This window comes from Gracilinanus agilis, chromosome 2 (assembly GCF_016433145.1).
Source record: "Gracilinanus agilis isolate LMUSP501 chromosome 2, AgileGrace, whole genome shotgun sequence".
Lineage (NCBI taxonomy): Eukaryota > Metazoa > Chordata > Mammalia > Didelphimorphia > Didelphidae > Gracilinanus > Gracilinanus agilis.
The window spans coordinates 721559091-721572218 of NC_058131.1; the positions used below are offsets into that span (position 1 = coordinate 721559091).

The 13128-nt window shown below is 53.8% G+C and overlaps 1 protein-coding gene across 1 annotated transcript in view; it reads left to right on the forward strand.

Annotated features, from left to right (window-relative positions):
• Positions 1-12961, forward strand: part of EDRF1 (erythroid differentiation regulatory factor 1) — a 36865-nt gene extending 23904 nt beyond the window's left edge. Inside the window, exons 18-25 of the mRNA XM_044662961.1 lie at positions 1027-1245; positions 1784-2022; positions 3841-3999; positions 4330-4479; positions 5459-5612; positions 8628-8743; positions 11464-11618; positions 12783-12961. Of these exons, the coding sequence (XP_044518896.1) occupies positions 1027-1245; positions 1784-2022; positions 3841-3999; positions 4330-4479; positions 5459-5612; positions 8628-8743; positions 11464-11618; positions 12783-12960 (1370 nt within the window). The 3' untranslated portion in view covers position 12961. The remainder of the gene's footprint in view (positions 1-1026; positions 1246-1783; positions 2023-3840; positions 4000-4329; positions 4480-5458; positions 5613-8627; positions 8744-11463; positions 11619-12782) is intronic.
• Positions 12962-13128: the final 167 nt, after the last annotated feature.

A 13128-nucleotide genomic window follows, 5' to 3' on the forward strand; every position in this document is an offset into this window, starting at 1 on the left:
ATTGGATTGGCCCCTCTTCTGGCATCTGGGGACAGGCTTGTCCATAACACAGACCAATGAAATGTTCTCTCCATTTACGGCACTTTAGTTGTCGTGTGCAAGTTAATGGGAGTTTCCCATGCTTGGTCACCTGGCCCAGAGTCCACTTAACACCTCTGTGCCTTCCAGACTGGATACTTCCCCTCTCTGGTCATTCAGCAAATTCCCTGCTCAAATGTAAGCTCCTTGGAGGCAAGAATGACTTCACTTTTGTGTTCAGGATTTAGCATAGTACCCGACACCTGGGAAACATCACGTCATTTATATCTGCTGCTTGTCTCTATCTCTAGAGGCCTGGCCTACTTCCTGGTTGGCAGTGCTCTGTGCTTCAGAGTGGGCACAGAATACAAGGAGCCACCCCATGCTTCACCCTCCACTTTGCTTTGGCTTCTATTAGCTCTGGATTTAGGGATAAGAGCTTTCCTCTACCTCATTTCCTGGGGGAAGTGCCTTGAAAAGTTCCTTCTCACCGAGGAGTTACATAGTCACGAAGTGATCCTGACTTCACTGATCAAAGGCTCTTTTTCTGTTTCTTTTCTGTCAGACGCTTAGGTCAGGAAAAAGGAGAATTGGTGGTGGAAACCCCTGATGGGATTCTAGCACTGACCTTTTTGAGGCCTGAGGAACTGCCTAACTTTGGCCAGCACACAGTAGGCACTTCTGCTGTCTTTCCTGTGCTCAAGGCATTCAGAGGAAGTCCTTTACTGTGGAGCTAATTCTTGGGCATAACATAGAGAAACAGAACTTTGGTCTGGGTCACGGGTGGTGCTGAGTTGGTCTGCCTCCAGGAAAAGTGTTTTAAGTTTGTGGAGATCTCACAGCCTTGTGAGTGATGGGATGAGGTGTGTGAGCCCATCTGTCCATCCGTCTGGGCGTATTGCTTCAGCATTCTTCCCGATTCTGTCTTAGGGAAGCCCCAGGATGTAGACTGTTCAGTTACGGTTCAGTGTTGCTGAGGCTTCTAACATTCATTCTTTTTATTTCAAGGCTTTGCTTGGGCAACCGACCTGTCAACAGACTTAGAATGCCAACTTTCTGTTAGCTGCAAATGCTACGAGGCCGCTAATGAGATTTTGCTCTTTAGTGATTTAAAAAGCCAAAACCCAGAGCATTATGTCCAAGTGCTGAAGAGGATGGGTAACATTCGCAATGAAATGGGCGTCTTCTACATGAACCAGGCTGCTGCCATCCAGACAGAGAGAGCAGGCAAGTGTGGCTTCTCCCTACCCAGCCCAGAGCTCAGGAACAAGATGCCTTTGCAGCCTCTCCCTTAGCTTAACTGCTGTGTCTTGAGATCAGGCCTGAGCATTGGTGAGCTTTAGCACCAGAATTGACCTGTGGTCCCACACACAGTAGAACCCACCCCATCCCAAGTGCTGTGTGGGCCAGCTCCCAGAGAAGCTAGCCCCAGAGCTAGGGATTTCCTTCCTCCTCATCACCACACTCAAACACAGAACAGTAGTGAAGGGAGGCTCCTGCCCAAAGGACACCAGGTCTCTCCCTTGGTCTTCTGACTGACACTTAGAAGAGAGCAATTTGCTGTTGGGTTAATGCAGAGTTAGGATTGTCGGGGGCTGTTTCAGGGCCAAATTCAAGCGTGATTTGGTGGCTAGGCAGGTGTTGTCACCCTGACCCTTTGGGTATGTGAAGGAAAGAGCTTCCTGGTGTGGAGTTCAAGAGAAACTGCTAGATTTGGGCCTTGAGACAAGTTGGGGCATAAAATATCCTTTTTCTCTCTGTTCAGTGAGCAGAAGTGTGTCGGCAGCAGAGCAGCAGCTTTGGAAGAAAAGCTTCTCTTGTTTTGAAAAAGGGATTCACAACTTTGAGTCGATTGATGATGCCACCAACGCTGCTCTTTTACTCTGCAACACGGGCAGGCTTATGCGAATTTGTGCTCAGGCCCATGGTGCGGCAGTGGCGGCAGCCGGCGGGGAGGATGCGAGGCGAGAGTTTTCCCCCGAAGAGGCATTGTACTATAATAAGGTAACAGCCAGCTCTGCCTCAGGCACCAGTCACTCGGTCATCAAGGGCATCCCCACACTGGCGGGTGGTTCAGTAGAATAATTTTCTGTCAGTAGGTTTCTCAGAGGTGGATTTTTTTTCTTTTTGATTTAGCGAGTGGGGTTGAACCTTCCTTCTTAGTAGTTTGGTCAGTCAAGTGTGGGTTCTGGGAGAGGCTGCCAGGCTGGAAAGGCTTAGATATCAGCCCAATGACCAGCCATTGGGTTGCCTTTGTTGGCAGAGGGTCTTGACTGGTAGACAAAAAATGGCAACACTTTGGACCATTGCAGTTCTCAGAATGAGTCTTAGATCCTAAGAATTTCATTCTGTACCTGTGTGGGAAGGGCCTGGGCCCCTGAAATCCTGTCATTGGAATAACAGCAAATTGGGTTCACTTTTTTAGAAATTGGTCTGTGGCCTACCTTGCTGTGGTCAGCAGTGTAGTTATTGGGTCACTTTATGTGTTCCCCAGAGTCCTAGAAGTGTCCCTGCTTGAGGTCCACCCACAAGAGGTGCTTTCAAGCACTGATGGCTATAAATTCACTCTGCAAAGCCCCTGAGCTAGTGCAGAGGAGCCCTAACCAGCACACTATCCAGATGATGTTGGCTGTGTCCAAGCACCTTGGAAGCAGGGAAATTACATTTTTGTCTTTTTTTCCCCACTTCCAAGAATGTAGAAGGTGATTAGTAGGGCCCCATTTGCTGATTGGATGAACACTGCCCATTGCTCAGACACTCCTCATACATGTAGATTGCACCCCGCCATCTTGTCCATCCTTGGTTTTCTGCTGCTTCTCTGGCCTGTCAAAGGCCTTCCTCCTATTCTTTTAGCATCTTGAAGACACAAGGAGACCATTTGGGCTGGCCATTGGTCCTGCCTCCTGTTTGGTCTTCCATGTTTCTGCCATGCCACTTGGATGCAGAATGTCTTGGGGATGTGTGGTGCTTGCTGAGATTCTTTATGTGGCCTTCATCACTCTTTGGAATTTTCGTTTTTCTACTAAGTGTTTCCAGAAGTCACAATCTAATAACTCCATTGGGAGATATTGGTGTAAGAGTTGGTCGGAGTGGGAAGGGTTAGGGCCAATTTCTCAGGTTGGCTCTGGGCTGGCCCCTCTTCGGTTCTCTGCCCAGCTTATTGTGGACATGTAGCATTCGTCCCAGGTGGGCAGCATCCCCGGCTGTAGGCTAGAAGCGAGGCAAGCATTGGAATGTGTTTCCCCACGGAAGCTGGGCTAGTGTTCCTGGGATCTGTACAGGGAAGTCCAAGTCATTTGGATGCTTCTACGTTGGTGTGCTTTTGGGGGTGGAGGTTGGCAGACCCAGTGCCATCAGCAGGACTCGTGTCCGGACACAAGGAGATTGGGAGAGGCACGGCCTCCTTCCATGGGCCAAGTGCATACTAGAAATCAGTGCACAGAGAAGATGGTGACATCTGAGCCCCTCTGCTCTTCTCTGGCAGTTGTGGACCACCAGTGTGAGCCTAGAGCTCACATCAAGCCCTGAGGGCTGTTTTAGGGTCCGTATACCATCGTAGGTTCAAGTCCTGCCTTGGAGGCAACAAGGGCAGGATATCTCACACACATGCACATGCATATGCACACGGACACGCATGCAGGGAGAGTTCCACGAGGAGGATCCCAGCATCTCTGAATTTCATCTTTGTTTGACTTGAGGATTTCCTTCAACTATTAAATCATTTTTCCGAGAAAGGCTCCCTGGGTTCTAGGGTAAGTCCCCTTTGTTCTGGCAGCTGGGTCACCTTGGTGAACAGGATTATCTCGGTCACTCTTTTCCCAGGCCATCGATTATTACCTGAAGGCCCTCCGGTCGCTCGGCACAAGAGACGTGCACCCCGCCGTGTGGGACTCTGTCAATTGGGAGCTGTCCACCACCTACTTCACCATGGCTACCCTGCAGCAGGACTACGCCCCGCTATCCAGAAAAGCTCAGGAGCAGGTCGCTCCCCCAGCCCCTTGGTTGTACTGTCCTGTCCCAGCATGCTGAGGCCCACCTCAGGGGTCCCTCTCTGGTCCCCCGCCTGACAGGGTCATTGTTGGCTTCATCCGACCCTTTCGGCCTCTGCACTGCTTCCCTTCTGGGTGTTTCCCTGTGTTTTATGGTGGGTCTAACCCGTGGAGCTCGAGCTCCTCCCATCCACCCTCACAGTGACTGCCTGGCCCAGGGCCACTTTTGAGGGTCAGCAGGATGCTGCCTGTTCAGCCTTTTATGAAGCTAAATCCCAAGACTTTGTAAATGCTTGCCTCTAATCCTGACGTCTTTTAATAGGTTGAGAAGGAAGTGAGTGAGGCAATGATGAAGTCTCTCAAATACTGCGATGTCGATACAGCATCAGCCCGACAGCCGCTCTGCCAGTACCGGGCCGCGACGATCCACCACCGGCTGGCATCCATGTACCACAGCTGCCTGAGGAACCAGGTGGGTCCTCCTGTCAGGGCCCAGGCTGGTCTGGGTCTGCCCTGAATTCATACACAGCTCTGTCGTGGACTGCCGCCAGGTCATGGTTGTGGGCAAATCCCCATTTTAGGCATTTTATCTGTCACCAAAATGAATTTGTGCATTCTTTTTGTGGTCCTATTGAATTGCCATAATGTATGAGGAGGGCTGGTTACTCTCCCCTTTACCCCCTTCTTTTTCCACAGAACATGCCCCTTCTAGACCTCTTAGAAAATGTTCTGCAGCCTCATGAGGAGCCGGTGAATGGGCACCTAGGTGACAGGTCTTTGAGCGGCAGGATTCCACATCCCCAAAGCTCAGTCGTTGGCCCCGGGGAGATCCACAGCTCTTGGGGACCATTTGTTTTCCGTGTGCATTTCATTGTGGGACGGGGTTGCCGGACATTTTCACAGTCCCGTCATGAGGTGGCATTGTGTCTGTAGTTTGCCAGCCACATTCTTTTTCCCCCCAAGAGTCATCCTTAACGGTTAGACTCTGGCCACATTCTTTTTGTTCCCAGCTTGGCTCAGGCCAGTGAATCCCGGGGATTTCTTTCCATTGCAGACAGAGATGTGGGCTTCAGTTTTTTTGTAAAGCCATTCTCTTCATTGTTGAAGTAGAACTGGTAGGGAGCAGCCTTGGGAGAGAGAATGCCATGTCCAGGGAGGCTTCTGGTGCCTCATGCCCAAGGATCCTGGCAAGGGCAGGCCTGTGGTCAGTCTGACCAATGCTGCCAGCCACACTCCAGGGAACAGGGAAGTCAGAACCTGGGCTCACCACAAGCCCTTCGCTGTTGGGACCTGAGTTCAGGCCCCAAGAACTCAAAGCTCTTTGGATGTTTTCCAAAGTGATTTGGCTACTGTGAATCCCATGTGTCAGAGACCTCCTGGCTTCTCCCAGGCTTCGTGACCTGCCCGGAGGGTCCAGTTTGGGTGGTCATGCTGCTCCACTTTTGTTTTAGGTTGGGGACGAGCCCCTCAGGAAGCAGCACCGGGTCTTAGCCGATCTCCACTATGGCAAGGCCGTGAAACTCTTCCAGTTGCTCAAGGATGCTCCGTGTGAGCTGCTCAGGGTGCAGCTCGAGAGGGTGGCCTTTGCTGAGTTCCAGATGGCAAGTGAGTCACCAGACATGTCATCTCTGGGACCATCCTGAGGGAGGGAGGGAGGGAGGGAGGGAGGGAGGGAGGTTCAGAGGCTCAGAGGCACAGGATTTGTTGGAAGGGAAGGCGCATTTTTACCTGAACACAGGTAGGATCCCTTTGTTTCCCCACTTCTCTGAAATAAAGTGATTCTTTTCCTGACCTAGCAAGTCATCCATGAATCAGGCACTGGCTTAGTTCTGGCCCCCTGGAGCTTTCGTGTGGTCCCACAAAATGGAAATTAGGTAAAAACTTTGCCAGCTGATGTCAGAGCTGAAGATGCCGAGCCCCCCACAGGCCCCCAGAAATGAGTGAAGCAGACAGGTCATATCTTGGAGTTGATAGTAATGTGGTTAATTTTTTAATTACTCCTGCAAATAGATGAACTTAGGAAAAGGCCTTAAAGATGCATCAGACTTGGAAAGAGAATGTTTTGATGACACACTCCCTATTTCATGATACTTTGCATTGTTTGCTCCATTCCCTTGCAAGTGCTCTTGAGTTGTGAGGCACCGTGGAGCAGTGGGTAGAGACAGCCTGGGAGCCAGGAAGCAAGCCTTTGTCCAAATCCCACCTCTACTGGTGGTGAGCCTTGATGACAGGTCAGTGAGCACCTCTGTGATTGGTGCTGCTCTTGGAAGATCCTAGAGTATGGATTAAATGCTGTCTGTGCCAGGAGGTCCAATCCCTATCCCTATCCTATCACTGGATAGGAAAGTTACAGGAGATCACACTCCTTAGTGACCTCTTGGGATCTTAAACATCCATAAGTCTCAGCTGACCCAGACCTTGGCTGCCTCTTGCCTTCCCTTCATTCAGACATCATAGCTGTCAGATGGGGTGACCCCCTGCCCCTCAAGGTAGCCCATTGTGTTTTGGGGTTGCTCTTCCTGTTGGAAAAATTATTCCTCACATAATGCTAAATTGGCCTTTTTGTGATGTTCACCCACTTTTCCTTGTCCCAGCCTCTGGAGCCAATTAGAACAAGTCTAATCCTGATTCTGCAACCTTCCTAATATTTGAGCACATCTCTCAGGCCCCCCAAGGCCTCTTTCCCACAGGCTGAACATCCCCAGTTCCTTCAAGGAGGCCTCATGATGTGGCCACAAGGCCCTGGTACATTCTCCTCATTTTGGGTACTTGTCAGTGCCTTTTTTTCTGCCCATGGTGCCTGTGGGGCTAAGGACAACAGGAGCTTGTGATATGTTACAGTCACCTTGGCTTTTCTGGCCATAACCCTCCTGGTCTTGTTGAGCCCACCGGCCCCCTCCCAGATCTTCTCCAGGCAAGCTTTTGGTGTTCTCCCCTCAGTCCCTGGACCTGGGGCTGTTGTGCCCAAGTGTCTTCCCTTGTGGCCAGCTGAGACCGGCATCCTGTCATCCAGTGGGTTGTGATCATTTGGTCCCCACCTCCCCTCATTCTCTTTAAGAGGAGCTGGAGATGCTCTTCCCCAAAGGCTAACTGGGTATTGCCCTTACCCACCTGCCCAGGAGGCCAGAAATCCAAATAAGAAGGGGGCATCTGCTTCCCTTTTTGGCACCTCTTTCTAGAATTTCCCTAAAATCTTGGCAAGCTCATTAGCCTGTGAGGATGAGGAGGGCCTCATCCTCCTGTGGGCCAGACAGCAGCAGGGGCAAGGATGGGAGGATTGTGTTCCACCAACCGCCCCTTCTTCTTCACGGTCTCAGGTTACCACAGCACCAGCGTCCCTGTCTCTCTCTTATCCGCCAGTGTGTAGTGAGGATGGGCGATGCTCTGTCCTGTCTGCCCTCGCCTCTCCCTGCTGCCCTCCATCCCGCATGGAGCTGCTGTGAGACCAGTTCAACCTTGTCACACTGCCTTGCTCTCCCCAACTCCAGGGGCCCCTGGTTAGGCACACCCAGGCTCCATCACTGGGCATTGAAAAGCCAGCCTTGTTCACACAAACCTTGCCAGGCTTGGCGTTCCTCTCTAATGTTCTCTTCAGGCTCAGCCAGCTGGGCCATACAACATCCTGGCTCCTTTGTCCGTGTCTTTGCAGCCTGGCCTCCCTGCCTGTAGCCTTCCTGTCTTATCTACCTTTTAGAATCCCTCGTTGGCTTCAAAGCTCACTCGGTCAGTAACCACCATGTGCCGGGCACCAGAAGTACAAAGAGCCCGTCCTCTAGGAGCTTTCAGACTAAAGGATCGACAGCCTCCCCGGAGTAGAACACATCGTCGATAACAGAATGGTTTCAGGGCACCAACAGCTAGAGGGGAGGAAGGGTTTCCTGTAGAATTAGGGCTGGAATTTTGGAGGGGCCTTCAGAGTTCCTGCGCTGGATAACCAGGAGAACCTCCAGGGCCATTTCTGATGTGCCCAGTAGGTGCTCCATGGGTATCAATGGGGTTTCCTGTGTGAGCTGTTGGTCCCAGAGAAGCTGGCACAAAGTTCAGCCCCAAACAAACCCTCTGAGGCCTCGAGGCAGTTCTGCTCTCGTTCTCGTGGGTGAAGGACAGATCCTGGGGGGGTTGCTTTGTAGGTGGCCTGAGAGCCTCGTGCGGCCCAAACCAGTGACCAGTAGGAGGTGATGTTGGCCTTTTGTGCTGCTCTTTTCCGAGAACCCGCTGGCCCTTTGGGGAGTAAATTAGTGAGAAGGAGGCCCAAGTCTTTTAAACCTGAACCTCAGTAACTGTTTCTAGTTCTCAAATCCCCATTCGGGTCTCTTTGCCTTGAGGAAGGGGCCACACTTGCTCGGGTCTTGTCTGCCACCCATTGTGGTCCGACTGGAGCTTAGATTCATCTTTGAGGTCTTGCCCTTCCTGTTGTTTGTCCATCTCTGTGGCTTCTCCAGTTTGTTCCTGAGTTCTCCCGGGTCCTTCCTCCTGGCACAGCCCATTAGGGAGGAGCCATTCCCCAGGCACGTCTCTGGGTTTAACACAGAGTTCATTCACTGACCCCCGGGATTCCCCTCCAGTCTCTTCTCTTTGCCATGACCCTTCGATGGAACACCTTTCTGTTTGCTCTCGTAGGCCAGAACAGCAGTGCTGGGAAATTAAAGACCTTGTCTGGGGCCCTTGATATCATGATGAAAACGCAGCGAGCATTCCAGCTCATCCGGAAGGAGCTCACTGAGGAGAGCGAGCAGGTGAGTAGAGCCCAGCCCTTCTGGGCTCTGGACCCTTGTGGCTCGGGCTCTTGGGAGGGGCCCGAACAGGCTCCTGACCTTGCCCTTTCCTGCCCTAAAGGGGTTTGTCTGGCCACTTAAGAAGACCAGCTGCCTGGCTTGTCTGCCCGGCTCTTACTGTGTGCGCCTTTGAGCAGGTTTTGCCTTTGCCCTGTGCACTCCCACTTGAATTCTTCTTCTGTTTTATTTAAATAATGGTGTGTCGATTAAAACAGGAGTCAGTCTTTAGACTTTAATAAAGTTTATTAGGATGATTTGAGTAGGTAGAAGGTGAGTGAGAGAGAGAAAAGGGGCCCTAATCTAAGTTTTCCATGTGGCTCCTCCGGCAGACCCCGGCAGGGAAGTTTGTAGACAGAGTGCCGGAGACCGAGCGTGCGCGAGCGAGCCTCCTGCTTAGCCCTTTTTATGCAGATAGTCAGCGCAAGATGATGCACCTGTGGGACCCCAGACGGCGGGGAGGGTAAATTTCCTTCTGTAATGCAAGATTTCTTGTATTTGCAATATTACCCTGGGCAGTCCTGTCAGTTAACAGAATGGAACTCTGGCCTGGCAGGTGCCATCCTGGGTCCTGACAGTCGGGCTGTGACTATTTAAAGCCCTGCAAACCCAACCTTGGGGTTCTGATTTCCTTGACCTCACCCAGACATCCAGCTACCCCTGACTTGGGGACCCCGGGAGGTTGAGGGGAGGTGAAGGGAGGTTGGCTTGTGGAACGTGGGCAGGATTTTAGCTTAGAGTAGCCTAGGATAGGGACACCCCTAAACCAACTTAACGGCTACATCTGTTTAGCTGGTGGATCAAATGACATCAGGGCAGTGTCAGATTATCTCTGGCTGAGGGCTGGTTCCCTCGGCCTGACCTTACCTTCTAGGTCCATAGCCAAGACTTGCCAGTCGCCCCTAGCAACGGCTTCTCAAGACCCTAAACCCTCTTACCTCAGTTTTCCCTTCCCAGTTTTTAAATAAATCCCTCAGCCTGAATCAGTGAGTTCCTGTGATTCCTGTATCATCACCAAGGCTAAAGAGAGAGGGGTGGGAGCTAAGCCTCCATTGTAACCAGGAAGTCGAGCCCCACTTCCTGCTGGGTTCTGCTCCCACCCAGTAGGGAGGCAGTTACTCCAGCAGGGAGGGGCCGCTCACTCAACCCCTTAAAGGAGCCTGCAGCTGGCAGTGGAGACTGACTGGGCACCACGGCTGAGGCTGCTCAGCACTCCTAGCCCCAAGCCTCCTGCTCGTTTTAGCTCCAGGCTCCCAGGGCCCCGGTGACTCACATTTACCACCAGCTTCTTATACATCACGTTATCATCCACTACATTTGGCGAGCCAGGTAGGAGCCGAACCTACAATCTTCTGATTACACTTCACAATCGCTTCTTAAAAGGGAACCCTTTAAAAACATTAATCCTAACCACAGTTACAAGAGACTGAGGAGAGCATTTCCACAGCTAGTTTGATTTGACTGATAAAAACCAGACAAGATTTCCGGATTGAAGACAAATCTTACCTTGGGGTGGCAGCGCCCTCGATCCGTAGCGAAATGCTCTTCCTGCCTTGGCCTGGGGTTCCCCGATGGCCCTCGTGACGAGGCTCCTGCCCGGGATACCGTTCAGCAGGAGGAGGTGCAGGGTTAGGCATTAGCCCGATCCCCGGCTACATGAGGGGAGCCTCCGACAGGCTTTGGGAGGAACAGCTGAAGGAAGACGCAGCCTCAGCCAGGGGCGCCCTGAGCTGTGCGATACCCCTCTGGGTGCACACTCGGCACGTGCTGGGATGCCGTGGCTTTGGCCAAGCCGGAGTCTGCCAGCTGACGCTCGTGAGGCCTCCCTGGCCCTTTGCTTTGGCGTCTTGTGGGGTTCCCTTAGCAGAGAGCCTGTCCTTCTCCAGCTCATCTGACAGTGAGGAAACCACAGCCAGCACGGTTCCGTGACTTGCCCAGAGTCACCCAGCTAGGAAATATCTGAAGCCAGATTTGAATTCGGGATATTGAGTCGTCCTGACTCTGTCCACAAGGCCTGTACGCCGCCTTCTGAGGCAGATGGGGAGGCAATTTTCATTATTTCTAAAGCCATTGGACAAATTTGTGTCATTGTGGCTCCGTTGTTCCCTCGAAAATGCTCAAGCCCCGACCAGACAGAATTGGGATCTGAGACCCAGAGGAAGTTAGAGGAACGAGGCCTCTCACCCCTGAGCGATAACTCATAAGCCCGGCCCGTGGCCGCCCCGGGGGTGCTCAGAGCTCCTTGGGCCGGGCTCCTGACCTGGTGCCTCCCAAGGAGTACCCGGCCCTTCCCCACCGATTGCTGTAGCCAGTAGGGACCCAGGCCTGGCCTGGGGGAGGATGTTTGGAGATCTTGATGAATGAGCAGCGCCTCGGGGATGCCAGAACCATCCTTGGAAAACTCAGCCCCTTCTCCCTGGCCCCCCGTCCACCCAAATGCTTTAGTTGTCCTTGGAGAAACTCCGGAGGATCTAGCCAGGGCCTGAGGACCGGGGCAGCGATGACCAGTTCTGGGGGAGGGACGTTGAGGGACGCTCCTCACTTCCTATGTCTTGGCCCTCCTCCTCCTCCTCCTCCCCCTCTTCCTCCTTCTCCTCCTCCTCGGTGTCTCTGGCACTCATCCACTAGACCAACGTGGCTTTTGAGATGGCCAGAGCTGACCCGGGGCGGGCTTCTCTTTGCAGAATAAGAGTGACGAGAGCGGCTCAGCCACCGACCCCTCGGCCGCAAGTCTGCACAGGGAAGAGGTGGTGAAGCTGCTCAGCATCTTCGAGTCTCGGCTGGCCTTCCTCCTCCTGCAGTCCATCAAGCTGCTGTCTGCGGCCAAGAAGAAAATGAGGTCAGTGGGGCCGAGCCGGCCAGGTCCGTCTGTGAGCCGCGTGAGCTCTGGGCAGGCGGCAGGAAGGGATGGGAGAGGCTTCCCCATGGAGGGCTTCTCCCACCACCCCGTGGGGTCTGGGCGGCATCGTGCCCCGCCCAAGGCTTGAGTCTTCCCGAAAGATTCCCCCTGGACCTTCCCTCCCAGGCCAGACCGTTTTTCTTTCTTTGTGGCTGGAGCCAGCGTCCAGCAAAACGAAGCCCGGCCAAGTTAGGCCCCGCAGAGCCTCTGGCGGTTCAGTGCCTGGTCTGGGACTGCCTGGCCTCCATCCAGGCCCCGCAGACACCTCGCTTTGTGAGCCTGGAGGTCCTCCTGGGGGCTTCTCAGCTCTTTCCTCTCTGTGCGGGAGATCAATTCCACTTGAGCCCATTTGGGTCACACGATCAGCACCGGCCATTCGTGGGCCTCTTCCTACAGCTGGCGTGTTGGGGGTCATTTTGGGGAGAAGCAGATGCGGATGGGGGGGGCACGCTTTCCCCAAGACCCGGCAGTGGCGCTGGGTGCGGTTCAGCAGGTTTGTGATTTCTATCAGTGCCAAGTCAGTGGCTCTGCATGGAGCCCGGCCCAAAAGAACCAGGGGGGGCAGTCAGGATGGGAGCAGGGAGAGTTTGAGTGCCGCTTTTGTGTATTTTATTATCTACACTCCCTCCCATCCTAGAATCACCTGGGCCGGGAGGGTTCTGTGACTTGCCCAGGGTCATTCAGCTAGGAAGTGCCTGAGGCCACATTTGAACCCAGGACCTCCAGTCTCTGGGCCTGGAGCTCTATCACTGAGCCCCCCAGCTGCGCCCAAAGAGACCTTTAAAGCCTGAGGAGAGTTCCCAGAAGCTCTGCTGACAATTTAGGACACATTTTGCGTGAGCATCCCTAGAACTCGGGGCTTGAGCCTCAGTGGATCTTCTGTTGCTCCTGGCCTAGTTGGACCCGGGTCCAGTGACTGCTCGGACCTGGTGGGAGGAGTCCAGGAGCTCAGCCACCCCGGGCCCTCCCAGAGGAGGCAGCTCCTTCCCCTCGGCACTGACCAAACAGAAGAATGACTCGGGGAAGCTGGGGGGCAGGGGAGGTGCCAGGCTGGGCCCCCCGCGGTGGTGCGCCGTTTCTGACCGCCCCCTCCTCTCCCAGCAGCCACAGCGAGGACGAGGAGGGGCTGCTCCAGACCAACAAGCAGATGTACTCGCACCTGCTCAGGGCCACGGCCAGCCCGCACGCCACGCTCCTGGAGAGGATCGACGTGATCCTGGGCCTCATGGCTCAGCTCGCCCCCGGCCAGGAGGCCAGCGAAGCCGCCCCGCCGCCCCCCTGACCGGCCCTACCGGCCCACGGCCGAGCGTGATCAGTGCCTTGTAACACGGGGGCCGGGGCTGTCGTCCGTCCGTCCGTCCGTGCGGTGCTTGGTTCGATTTCTGCCGAAGCTCTGCATCCTGACCGCGGAGGAGGGGTGGGATGGGGACCCCTTCGTCCTCATCCCGGG